Source organism: Mustelus asterias, unplaced genomic scaffold (genome assembly GCF_964213995.1).
Source record: "Mustelus asterias unplaced genomic scaffold, sMusAst1.hap1.1 HAP1_SCAFFOLD_102, whole genome shotgun sequence".
Lineage (NCBI taxonomy): Eukaryota > Metazoa > Chordata > Chondrichthyes > Carcharhiniformes > Triakidae > Mustelus > Mustelus asterias.
The window spans coordinates 453,331-467,080 of NW_027590149.1; the positions used below are offsets into that span (position 1 = coordinate 453,331).

The 13,750-nt window shown below is 43.0% G+C and overlaps 1 protein-coding gene across 1 annotated transcript in view; it reads left to right on the forward strand.

The window, feature by feature from the left end:
* Positions 1-842: 842 nt before the first annotated feature.
* LOC144484373 (NACHT, LRR and PYD domains-containing protein 12-like) overlaps positions 843-13,750 on the forward strand; it is a 48,204-nt gene continuing 35,296 nt past the window's right edge. The window contains exons 1-3 of the mRNA XM_078202895.1: positions 843-870; positions 3,557-5,153; positions 11,778-11,864. Coding sequence (XP_078059021.1) covers positions 843-870; positions 3,557-5,153; positions 11,778-11,864 — 1,712 coding nt within the window. The remainder of the gene's footprint in view (positions 871-3,556; positions 5,154-11,777; positions 11,865-13,750) is intronic.

The following is a 13,750-nucleotide window of genomic DNA, read 5'->3' on the forward strand; positions in this document are numbered from 1 at the left end:
TGTTCTGTTGGAGAGTCGGTGCAGACTCGATGGACCTGGTGGCTTCCTTCCCCACTATCAAGGCTCGCCTTGTTAACATGCTCGTAATGTCTCTGTTTTGCAACTCATAAACACCCTTCAACGTGTTCTGAAAGTCAAGTATCGAGAGCTCGGCGAGCCTTTGTGAGGGTGACCATCAAAGTTAATGAGTGCTGCTTATTGTGTTGTTGTTCTAAATTATGAATTACCTTTTTGCATTTGATCACTTTAATTCATTCTTCTTCCTTTTTGGAACAAGTAAATGATATGATGCGGCCCCTTAAATGTTCCTTTACGCTGTTTCATCGGGTCAGAGACAGTATTAAGTTATAGACAACGTTGTAATTATTTTCTCATCATCATTTAAGAAAGATGCATTCAAACGCCATCTCTTTGCAGTAGATCTTTGACCCAGGTCACAAGTCTATGGACTTATGATCAGAGAGAGTTATAGTGAGAATGTCACTGTCAATGATTCTATGAGACTCTGACTCAATTGTAAATAAATAGTCAATGCGAGAGTGACAGCAGTGAGTTTTGGAATAAAATACAAAGTCTCTGTTACTCGGGTGCAGACGCTTCCATATGTCCAGCAGCCCAGATTCAGTAACACGATTGCTCAGTGATTTGCTTATATTGGAGCAGGGGTTTGATGATGCTGAGAGCCAGTCTCCCATTTGGGACAGAACACAATTCGAATCTCACCCAATAAGAACAATCCTGTACTTTTAGCTGAGATAAGGTTGAAGAATATTTTCATGAATTGTGGGTTATTCTCATTTGGGGCACATGAATGAAAGTTCCGTGCCTTCTCCTGTTCCATCATGCAATACGAATTTGCCTTCATTGTCCGTATGTTGTGAGTGGACACAAAACTTCACCAGTCTGTGAAATAAGATTGTTAAACCCCTTATTCCCCCTGATGGGTGAGAGGAAAAGAAGACCTGGTTTTCCCAAGATCTGCCCAGCTACTATGTTCTTTATCTGACAAATGTGTTTCCTTTAAAAATGCAATTTTGCAGCTTTGATGTTTCAGCTGAGAGAGCATTTTTCCCTTAAGAGTTTATATCAGGTTTACATTCTAGCTAATTACCTTGAACACATCCATAATAATCTGCATTTAATTGATCTGACCGGAGTATCCAGCTCGGCAAGTAGCCTGATATCAGAGAAGAAAGCATTGAGAGAGGGGGAAGGAGAAAAAGAAAGAAAAATGTACTGCCAATACAATGGCTTTTACATGGTTCTCTTGGGATCACTGTGAGATAAAAACTATATACATAAAAAGTTTAACTGCAAATTTGATCCATTTCCAAGTGCTGAAAACCAAATGTGCTTAAACCAACAAAAGTGGCTCGCTATTCAACCCATCAAATGTCTACCTGAGTCTCTTAACTATAATTCTCCAGAGCAGATGTTCCGACTCTGAGGCCTACAGCTCCATTGGTGATAAGCCACATGAGTTAACTCTCCCGTCTAAACAAGCACAGCCGTGTCCATGGATACGGTCAGCTGAGACTGCTCCACCCCGCCCATCAAAGTGTTCATATCCCCACCCGTTATGTGAACTGGCTAAAACTTTCTGAACATCACTGAATAAAGCAAAGTGCATATAAAAAATAAATCTCAGCCACTTGGAAAATAATATCAGCAAATAACATGCCATGTGGTGCAAGGTTCTTTCCAGCTGCTAACCCTCCAATCAGCTCGCACTGATGCCCAGATGTTGCAAGTGGACCTGATGGTTTCACCAAATGCCCAGATGTTGCAAGTGGACCTGATGGTTTCACCAAATGCACACCATATCTCCGTCCCTGTCGCTGTCTTCATCCAGCTCTATGTTCCCAAATGTGTAAAACAACTCACCATAGGCGACAGTAGCAAATTCAATAATTCAATTTATCACTGCTTCCATCCAGCCCATGGTTCTTAAAACTGCACATCATACCATTTGAGCTGAGAATAGAGACGTCAATTTATCACTCTCTATGTCAGCCTCTCTCTCCTTCTGACACGTTGTGTCGTTAGACAGTTTTTGATTGTGTTCTATGTTTCACTTCACAGTTGCCTCGAATTTACTATATTTCTGCACTATCTCCCCAAATTCTTGTTAGCTGCATCCCTCTCTATCACAGCTCTCTATCTCATTATCGTCCTTCTCACAGTGTGTATGAAAGTGACTCACCCGTGACACTTGCATATCATTATATTGTTCAACTTCTAAGGCCACATGACAATTTCAAGTTTTGCTTCACTAAACTTCTGTTTTAACCTTGCATTTTCCAGCTGCTCCCCCTATGCTGCCTCACAGGCGAGGGACACGGGTTCTTTTCCTGGTTTGGGTTATTGTCTATGTGGAGTCTGCACGTTCTCCCTGCGCCTGCATGGTTTTCCTCCGGGTGCTCCGTTTTTCTCCCATAGCCCGAAAGACGTGCTGTTCGGTTCCTTGACTTCAAGAAGGCAGCTCATCGCCACAATCGCAAAGGCAATCGGCGACGGACAATATATGCTACCCTAGCCAGTGACATCTGGATCCCAGTAAATGATTTTAAAAAACCTCTCCAATGGACCCTCTCGCACAAACTCTCTTGCACAATTTCTGTCACAATACACTCTCTCTCACACACATACACGCTGTCCCACATACACAGTTATACACATGTTCTCACATACACATTCTCATACTCACTGTCACTCGCGCACACACTCTCACACTCTATCCCTCACAGAGACTCACACACACGCACTCATACACACACTCTCAGACTCATCGTCACTCAGTCACACACAGATTCTCTGTCACATAATCTCTCGCATGGTCTTCCTCTCACATATTTCTCACATACTCTCACAATCTCTTTCTTATGTACACCCACAACACCCTCATTCTTCCTCTCACACGCACTCTCTTCCATACACGCTGTGTGTTTCTCAAACACACATCGATAACTCTCTGTTTTGCTCTCACATTTTCTCTCTTTGAGATTCAAATTGAAATAGAAAAGTGGAGTTTTCAACACTTTGCCGCTTGTCCAATCACAGCCTCCTTTCTCCCCATATTTTCTTTATTTGTGGTCTAATTCTGTTACAGGACAAATGACATAAAAAGAGAAAATTGCGGAAAAACTCTGCAGATCTGCAGAGGCAGAAAGGGAGACCGGTGTTTGGATCAGATTTGACTTCTGCAGAGCTGAGCTGTCCAGCCATATTTATTAGGCTGAATACAAACAGTTCAGTGGCTGAATTTGGCCCATGGGCCATTCGTTGTCAAAGCCAGTTGTACAAAAATCTATGTTGGAACTGAACTAATGCCTGCAATATTTAATGGATTGGTCAATTTTACCGGGATGTTTGTAAAATGCCAATAGAACTAACTTTCTCTCCATTCTTATTGAAGATCTCCAACAGAAACACAAGGAGACACTCCAGGTACAAACTGAAACACTAAGAGTGAACACTATCCTCATAAAGGAGAAGGTTAAGATTTTCCAGCTGGTTGGTCGATACGCTGAGCTCACGGTTATTTCTACTGTCCGAGATCGGACACTTGTCGAACATGAACTGCTGGCAAGAGGCCGGGACCATGAAGAGTGGAGAGAGAAACATCTCCGGAAAGAACTGGAAAAAATCCGAACTGATCAATTGTTCCAGAGCAGCTTTTCCCAGAGAAAATTCAAATCTGGGAATTCAGCAGCAGTGAGCGGAGTGCCGGGAATTGGAAAAACAACAATGGTACAAAAGATTGTTTATGACTGGGCCACTGGGAAAATATACCCACACTTTCAATTTGTTTTCAGTTTTAAATTCCGGGATTTGAACACGATTAACTGTAGAATAAACCTGAGGAATCTGATACTGTTTTTCTATCCTTACTTTGGGAATATTCTGGGAGAGCTCTGGAAGAACCCAGAGGGATTGCTGTTTATATTCGATGGTTTGGATGAATTCAAGGACAGGATTGATTTTGCCGACAATCGGAGAAATACAGAACCTCAGTCCATGTGCACAGATCCCGAATGCTGGTGTGAAGTGTCTGACATTGTGTACAGTTTAATACAGCACAAGCTGCTCCCAGGATGTTCAGTGTTAGTGACCAGCCGCCCCACTGCATTACATTTATTGGAAAAGGCTGACATCAGTGTCTGGGCTGAAATCCTGGGATTTGTTGGTGATGAACGGAAGGGATATTTCAACAAGTTTTTTGAAGATCAGACGGTGGCAGCAGCCGTTTTCAAACACGTGGAGGAGAACGAGATCCTGTACACCATGTGTTACAACCCTTCCTACTGCTGGATCCTCGGTCTGTCACTGGGTCCCTTCTTTACACAAAGAGACAGGAAACGGCAGCAAGTTCCCAAGACCATCACCCAACTATATTCCTACTATATTTACAACATTCTGAAAAACCATGGCCGAGAGATTGAAAACCTCCGTGATGTGTTACTGAAGCTTGGTGAGATGGCCTTCACAGGAATCTCCAAGAAGAAGATTGTGTTTAGAGATGGAGATTTGACCAAGTACAAGCTGGAACCTTCCCAGTTCCTGTCTGGATTCCTGCTGGAACTTTTGGAGAAAGATGAATCTGCCCAGAGTGTGGTTTACACATTCCCACACCTCACCATCCAAGAGTTTGTAGCTGCACTCACACAATTCCTGACTCCAGATCCCGGGGAGATCGGGAAACTCCTCCGTGAAGCCCACAGCGAGAAAGATGGGCGATTTGAGATATTTCTCCGTTTTGTTGCTGGTCTGTCCTCCCCACAGTCAGCTCGACCCCTGGTGGAGTTTCTGGGTCCGTTTCTTCATCAAACAACCTGCCGAGTGATTGACTGGGTGAAGGAGAAGGTTGAAGGGCAGATTGGAGACTCACAGACTGAAACTGGGAAGAGGAAGCTCCTGAACACATTCCACTACCTGTTTGAGTCTCAGAATAAAACACTGGCTCGGAACACAGTGGGATCGGTGGAAAAACTTTCATTTCGCGGATTGCGACTGACCCCGATTGACTGTGCGGTCCTGTCTCATGTCATTGGACTCTGTGATACAATAAAACACCTCGATCTATGGGACTGTTACATTCAGTGTGAAGGGCTCCAGCGGCTGGGACCCGTTCTGCACAAATGTCAGGAATTGAGGTAACTGTTTGGTCTCAGAGCGGATATTTTCATTGTTGAGAAGCCATTTCCTTTGTTCCAAATAAAACAGAGACATGTTCAGTTGAGGAAGTCAAGAGGGAAACAATGTCCAATGGTCACAGAGAAAGCGCGGGAGAATGGCACAAAGTCATAAAGCTCATTTGAGAGCAGATGCAGACATGATGGGCCGATTGGCCTCCTTCTGAACCTGTAATAAATTTTGAATTCTCTGATAAAACTACAGCGGTTCAAGAAGGCAGATTCTCGTGGGCAAATAGGCATCGGCAATAAATGTTGGCAAAACCAGCGATGATCACATTCCTTGAGTGAATAAAAGCATTATAGGGATAAATTTTAAATAATTAGAGGTGTAAAGGCCTCGTTACAAAATTTTAAAAAAGGATATTTCACTCTCCCAACAGAAACCATCTGATTATGTATGATGCTAGAAAGAAATCTGTTTCTCTTGTGTTTGGTACAGCTGACAGTTTGTGGCTAATTATTGTCAGGATTATTTTCCTGCACGCTGCCTCTGTTATGTATTATAGTTGGTGTGTGTTTTATCGGGACAGTGTCCTTTTATAAGCCATGTGATAACTGGTAACATCAGTCAGGGTCGCAGTGGAGGTTCAGTCTTGTATTAAACCTCACAGTGTGCAGTTGTGAAAAGAAACCTCCCTTAGGTTACAGCAGCCCACGCTGTTTCTGTTCCATGGTTCTGACTGCAGCCTCATAAAACCTGAATCACTCGCTGTGTTTAAAAAAAATAGCTTTATTCACACTGTATTTGCATCTTTTGCAAATCACTTTAAATCTTGTTGTTGATCCTTGTCCGAGCAGCAACATTTTGATTTGCTCCCTGTTCTCTCCAGCACCATCACTATTTTGAACATTTCTATCAAATGTCCTCTCAGCTTTCTTCCTTCCAAGGTGAACAACCTCTCCTATCGATCCTCGTGTCTGAAGTTTCACATCCCTGTAGCCAATCTTTTAAACATGTTCAGCGCTCTCTCCAATGTGTTCTAAGCCTTCCTAAAGTATGACGCACTGAACTGAGATCTAACTGATGTCTTTTGCAGGTTCAGCACAGCCTCCTTGCTGTTGTACTCTATGCCCCTATTGACAATGTTATGATCCCAGCTGATTTCTGGACAGTCAGGTCGAAGAGCAGAAACCCGGCTCAGTAAATCATAACTTTTATTTATTGTTTTATTATTTAGAAATGTAGATGAACAGAATAACAAGGTCGTCGATTAACTTTTAACAAAAGAATAAAACCTTTGTTAAAAAAATAACTGCAATGCACCACCCCATCTAACTTCACAGATGTCTGCAGATCTGTAAGGATGACACGAGTTACAAAATAGATCTTATGTTTTAATGTTCCCAGTAAGTACACAGTTAATGTAAACCAACAATCCACCTGTGGTTCAGATATACCACTCTCTGAAACTCAGTGACAGATGCCACCCAAAGTAACTTCAGTGGATTCTTCTTCAAATCCCCCCAAATGTTTGTAACAATGTGAGAAAACCAGTCTCACTGGGACTGATGCTTCCGCTCCAGAAGCTCCACTCGAGAAACAAAAGCAGCTTTTGGAATCTTTTCAATGCTTTCTGTCAGATGCCTTCACCAAGGATCCCTGTCCAATATTTCAATGTTTCCTTTCATTATTCCTCCATACTCAGCCGTGCCAACAGACACCAGCGCCTCATAGTCTGTATGAAGGTGTCACCAACTTTAGGAATATATCAGATATCTGGATTCTCGTGAGAAAACTTTACAATGTCTGCATCTCGCAGCTCTGTCTTTAACTGGGAACCTCTCTCTGCTCCTCTCTTTAACTTCAGGGAGCAGTCGCTTGTTCAGATTCAGGTTTTTTTTTGTCTCTTTGACTTCTGTCTTCCTGGCACTCCTCTTTTCCTCCTTGGTTTCTGACGGTGATTTATCTTGTGGGTCCTGCTTTCTGAGTCCCTGCATTGCCCTGCCTCTCCTGGCAGCCTCTGTGAACTCCATCTCGCTTCTTGGGTTAACTGGTTGCAACTGAAACTCAGTGTTTCTATCATTCATTGTGGACTTCTGAATATAAGCAACCATTTTTTTAACCTCTATAACTCTGACAATGTCGTAAGCCTTAAATTAAAATGCAGGGACACAAAAAACCCGCAGGCAGGCAGCTTTGTTTAACACGAAGTGAAATTAAAGTTTTGGCTCTGTCTTAACACACAAGCACAGAAACACAAATTCAACTTAAACTCATGAATTATTATCTGATGCCTACAAACATAAACTATTTCACAGCAGTAAAGCCCAAGATGCTGTATTCTTTATTAACTGCTACCTACACTTGCTCTGCTAACGGCAATGATCAATGTACATATACGTCCAGTCCCTCTGATCCTGCAATCCATTAACAATTCCACCGATTATTTTATATTGCTTCCTCATGTGCATGTTTCCTGAAAGTATCACCTCACCCGTCTCTGCATTGAACTTAATCTGCCACCTATCTGTACACTCCACTATTGTCCGTTTTTCAGTCCCAAGCTCCCCTCCTCACAGTATCCGATGCCTCAAAGGTTTCTGTGATCAACAAACTTTGAAATTTTCCTCGATACTGCATTTACCTAGATCATTCATATATATCAGGGAAAAGCAAGGATCCCAATACTGACCTCTCGGGTTCTCCACTACCGACATCCTCCAGCCTGAAAAATATCCATTATTCATTGTTCATCCAATTTTGTATCCACATTGCGACTTTCCCATTTATTTTATGAGCTTATGCCACAAGTCTGTTGTGTCACTGCATCAGATGATTTTTGAATATCCATGTACACTACATCAACAGCAGAACCATCATTGAACCTTTCTGTTGCTTCTTCCAATTAACAGCAATATAAAGCCAGTCACAAACGGCATTTCTTTTTACCAACCAATGAATTTAGTTTCCTCTATGTCACTATTAGATTCACCATTTCCCTTTTGAACTCAGCGTGGGCCGGCTCAGAGTAGCCGAATGATCAACTGACCCTCGGACCCTCAGCTAAGTTTAACACTACTGCTCCAGGCTGGAGCCGCAGACTTGACTAAATTGGATTGACCCAGTCTTTTCGGTTGTGGTTACTACCTCCTGGCCCTCTCTTCATCCACTCCAACAAACTGAGATATCTGGGAATTAAACCCGTATCAACTGCTTGGAAAGCAACTATGCTCATTATTATATCACTGTCATTGCATTTAGTGACTCCTGTGGTGTAGGTGCACCCACAGAGCTGTGAGAAAGAGAGTTCCAGAATGTTGGCCCAGTCACTGTGAAGGAACGGTGCTATATTTCCAAGTCATGATGGTGTGTATCTTGGAAGGAAACTTCCAGGTGGTGATGTTTCCATTCATCTGCTGCTCTTGTCCTTAGGGATAGAAACCGCAAGATTGGAAGGTGCTGTGTAACGAGCCATGGTGAGTTGTTGCACTGCATCTTGTAGATGGTACACACTGCTCGCTCTGTACCTCTGTGGTGGATGGAATGAATGTTGAACATGGAGCACCAGTCAACAAGCAGAGTTATCCTGGATGGTGGCGAGCTTCCTGAATCTTGAGCTGCACTCATGCAGACAAGTGGATGGTATTTAATTAAATTCCTGACATGTGTCTTGTCGATGGTGGAAATGTATTTGGAAGTCAGGAGGTGAGTTACTTTGTGCAGAGTTCCTGGCCTTTAATCTTCTCTAAAATCCAGAGTATTGATACGTCTAGTCTGTTTCTGGCCAATGGTAGCATCGAAGGTGCTGATAGTCAGGATTCAGGTGATGATAATCCCATTGAATGTAAAGGGAGTTGATTGTATTCATTCTTGGTGGAGATGGTCATCGCCTGGCACTTGTCAGCCTTCAATATTGTTCAAGCCTTGCTAAATATGGACAGGTCCTGCATTACTATCTTGCGGAGTCGAGAATGGTGCTGAACGTTGTACAGACATCAGCAAACATCTCCACTTCTGACTTTATGATGGATGAAATTTAATTGATGAAGTAGCTGAAGATGGTTGGGACGAGGGCACTCTCCTGAGAACTTCCTGCTGTCATTTCCTGGAGTTGAGATGACCCTCTCTTCACACACACCCAACAAACTGAGATATCTGGGAATTAAACCCCTATCAACTGCTTGGAAAGCAACTATGCTCACAATTATATCACTGGAATTGCATTTAGTGACTCCTGTGGTGTAGGTGCACCCACAGAGCTGTGAGAAAGAGAGTTCCAGGATTTTGACCCGGTCACTGTGAAGGAACGGTGATATATTTCCAAGTCAGGATGGTGTGTATCTTGGAAGGGAACTTCCAGGTGGTGATGTTTCCATTCATCTGCTGCCCTTGTCCTTCCAGGGATAGAAATCACAGACTGGGCAGTGCTGTGTAACGAGCCATGGTGAGTTGTTGCACTGCATCATGCAGATGGTCCAACAACCATAACTAACTTCCTTTGTGCTGGTGTTGCTCCAACCGGCAGATAGTTTTTTTTCTCTCATTTCCATTGACTTCAGTTTTTCTCTGGTTCCTTTTTGCTACATGTGGTCATATTCTGCCTTGATGTCAAGGGCAGACCCTCTCATCTCACATCCTGAGTTCAGCTCTGCTGTCCGTGTTTGCATCAAGGCTGTAATGAGGTAGGGGACTGAGTGACCCTGAGTAAACACAAGCTCAGAGTCAGCGAGCAGGTCATTGCTAATTAAATGCTGCTTGATAGTCTCGATGACGCCTTCCTCTGTTGGTGATTGAGAGGACACTGATGGGGTGGTAAATGGACAGATTGGATTTGTCCTTTCCTTTTTGTTTACGGTCATATCTGGGCAATTTCCCACTATTTTAGGTAAACATCAGTGTTGTAGCTCTACTGGAACAGCTTGGCGAGGAACAGAGCAGCTTCTGGAGCAGTAATCTTCAGTACAGTTACTGGAATATTGTCAAGATCTGTGGTCTTTGCAGTATCCATTACCTTTAGCTATTTCTTGACATCATGTGGAGTGAATCGAATTCGCTGATAAATATCTGTGATGCTGGGGACCTCTGAACGGTTTAGCCACTGAAGTTGGTTACTAATATTTGAGCCATATCTTTTGCACTGATGTATTAGTCGTCTCCGTCATGAGGATGGGATATTTGTGGAGCCTCCTCCTTCTGTTGTTTCATCATCCACTACCATTCACAGCTAAATGTGGCAGGACTGCAGAGCTTACATCTGAGCCGAGGAAACCAGAATTTCCTGAATGAGGAAACCTGCTGCTGGAAAATCTCCAGTCAAACTGTCAGTGATATGAAACCGGGTTTGCGGATAACCATTTCCCTGGGCGGCACAGTAGCACAGTGGTTAGCACTGCTGCTTCACAGCTCCAGGGTCCCGGGTTCGATTCCCGGCTCGGGTCACTGTCTGTGCGGAGTTTGCACATTCTCCTCGTGTCTGCGTGGGTTTCCTCCGGGTGCTCTGGTTTCCTCCCACGGTCCAAAGATGTGCGGGTTAGGTTGATTGGCCAGTTTAAAAATTGCCCCTTAGAGTCCTGAGATGCGTAGATTAGAGGGATTAGCAGGTAAATATGTGGGGGTAGGGCCTGGGTGGGATTGTGGTCGGTGCAGACTCGATGGGCCGAATGGCCTCCTTCTGCACTGTAGGGTTTCTATGATTCTATGATTCAATGTGAGGATCGACTGGAAGTAAGAACTCATGGTAATTCCCGGAGATAGAACACGAGCCAGACCTGCAGAAAATGTAGAGCCTGTTTATTGTGGAATGTAGCGGGAGACACCCCTCCCCTATAAACTAATCAAACAGAAATATTTCAACTTTCTAATGGGAGAATATTCTTTCCTTGTTGTATAAAATTTAGGGGATGGACCTTAAAGCAACAGTAAGCACAGTTTCACACTTTAACTCACCCTGAGATATTATACAGATGTTATAATGTCAGTAGTTAAGAAGCACAGGGAATCCCGAGGGATCCACTCTCACAGCTTTATCATTTAACTCTCTGTGAAATGTACAATTCTCATAAAATCCTGGATTTATGTAACCAGAAATGATTTGAATTTCCGGAAACTTAGCAGGGTCAGTGAGATTCAGGAGGGTAATTCTGATGATCAGGAAATGAGACCAGAATGTGGGACATGTTTAAACGTTACTTGCTTGTTCACAGGATGTGGGCATCACCTCCTCTAGGGGCCATTAGCAGTGGGAAATAAATGCTGGTCTAGCCAGCGACACCCATATCCCATGGACAATTAAACAAAATATACATTTTGAGAGGTGTAAAAGAGTTAATTGTTCATCATTTTTCAATGCTGACTATTGTCTTTTCCATTCAACAGAAAGGGTTTGATATTATCTAATTTAATATTGTCACATTTATTAGTGCCAAAGCATACCGCACATAGGGAAGGAAAGGAAAGAGTCCAGAATGCAGTGTCACAGTCACAGCTGGGGTGCAGAGAAAGATCAACTTGGATGAGATATAATATCGTAACTTGAATCAGGTCACCACTCGTGCTAAGTTTCTGACACAAAAATAGATCCAGCTATTTTTTCTGCTGAACATTAATCTGAATTTAATGTGTTTCTCACTTTCTCCATTTAGTCTGCGTTTCAATAAAGTGGGAGATTCAGGAGTGAAACTACTGTCTGCGGCTCTGAGGAATCCAGAATGTAAAATACGGAAACTGGAGTAAGTATCAGACTGTGTGAGATTGTGTTAATAATCAGTGGATGTCTGACACTGTAAATTATTATCAGTGTCAGTAATCGTGTCATTAATAACCATTCCACATCATTCCTGTCAGTATTCGTGTTAAACATCACGGATTTACTCTGATTCCTGAAATCTTTCTCTCTCTGATCTCCAGTTTGGAGAGTAACAGCCTCAGATATTCTCACCTCTGCTCTCAGTACAAACCAGTCAGTGATGTGTCTGAACCTGAGTTACAATAAACTGCGAGATTCAGGAGTGAAAGAATTAACTAATCATTTATAATTATTCTCAAATCCATTCATGAGAATAAAAAAGATGGACAAAACAATTAAATGTTTATAGAATTCCCAGATATGGCTGGTCGCATGTTCAATTTAGTTTAATTTGTCATTCAGATTATAGATGTTTATGTCTGTCGGCTTCTCAGTTTGATTAAATGTAGAAAACTGCAGTATATCGGTGAGGCAGATTACAAACTACATTGAATTCTGATGAGTTTTATGCCGAGGGATCCACTCTCAAATTTACGTTAAACGGAGCTTAAGGAGCATCTGAAAAGAGAATGCAGAGATGGAGGTGGGGAGGGTTATGAAGAGAATTCCAGAGCTCACAGCCCAGCAGTTCAAGGCACAGCTCAGCTGGCAATGGCAATAATCACAGTGCAGAATAGTCTGAATGATGTCCCTATTAATAATGGACATTGTTTTTAAGAACACAAATAATGATACTAAATATACCATTGCTGTCAGTATTCCTGTTATTAAAAACACTGTCCGCTATTAGGAGACACAAAATAAGCTTGGGAGCAAAGTTGGAGACCATGAAATAAAAGAGGCAAAGGCAGCCTGAATATGAAGTTATCTGAGTGACAGGAAACAGGCAGGAGAGGTGAACTGTACCTTTTCATTTATTGGAAGCTGACAGTGGCTTTCCCCAGCAACCAGTACTGTGTTACTACGACTAATTTTCTTTACATGTACTACCAAATGAGACTTGGGTTTATCTAAAGATGAGATGTGAAGCTCCAGCACACGGCCACCAGACCACAGAGCGGACGCAGCATATGATAGACCGAGCTCAAAATCACACCAAAACCAATGGATCAGATCAGAGATCTGCTGTCTTGCCATATCCAGTCATAAATAGTGTTAGACATGCCACAAAATGTTGGACATGCCGGTTACATTAGGCGACAAGGTGGCACAGTGGTCAGCACTGCTGCCTCACAGCGCCAGGGACCAGGGTTCAATTCCGGCCTTGGGTGACTTGATGTGTAGAGTTTGCACGTTCTCCCAGTGTCTGTGTGGGTTTCCCCTGGGTGCTCCAATTTTCTCCCACAGTCCAAAGATGTGCAGGTTCGGTTGATTGGCTATGCTAAGTTGTCCCTTGGTATCTCAGGGTGTGTAGGTTACGGGGATTAGTGGGCCATATATGTGGAATTACAGAGATAGGGCCTGGATATGATATTCTTTCAAAGAATTGGTGAAGACTCGATGGGCCAAAGGGCCTCCTTCTACACTGTGGGAATTCTATGATTCTATAAACATGCCACAAGAATTCCATGATTACTGATGAGGGAGGCCAGAGCATCAGTGCCATCTCCAGCCAGAAGTGCTGAGTAGAATGATTAATCTCGGCCCCCTCCTGAGGTCCCCAGCATTCCAGATGACAATTTGATTCACTGCATGTGAGGTAAAGAAATGACTGAATGCACTGCATACTGCAAACTCTGTCAGCCTGGCTGTACTCCAGCAATGGTACTGAAGAATTGTGCTCCATAACTAGCCATTCCCCTAGCCAAGCTGTTCCAGTACAGCTACAACACTGGATCTACCGGACAATGTGGAAAAAAACAGGGCAAA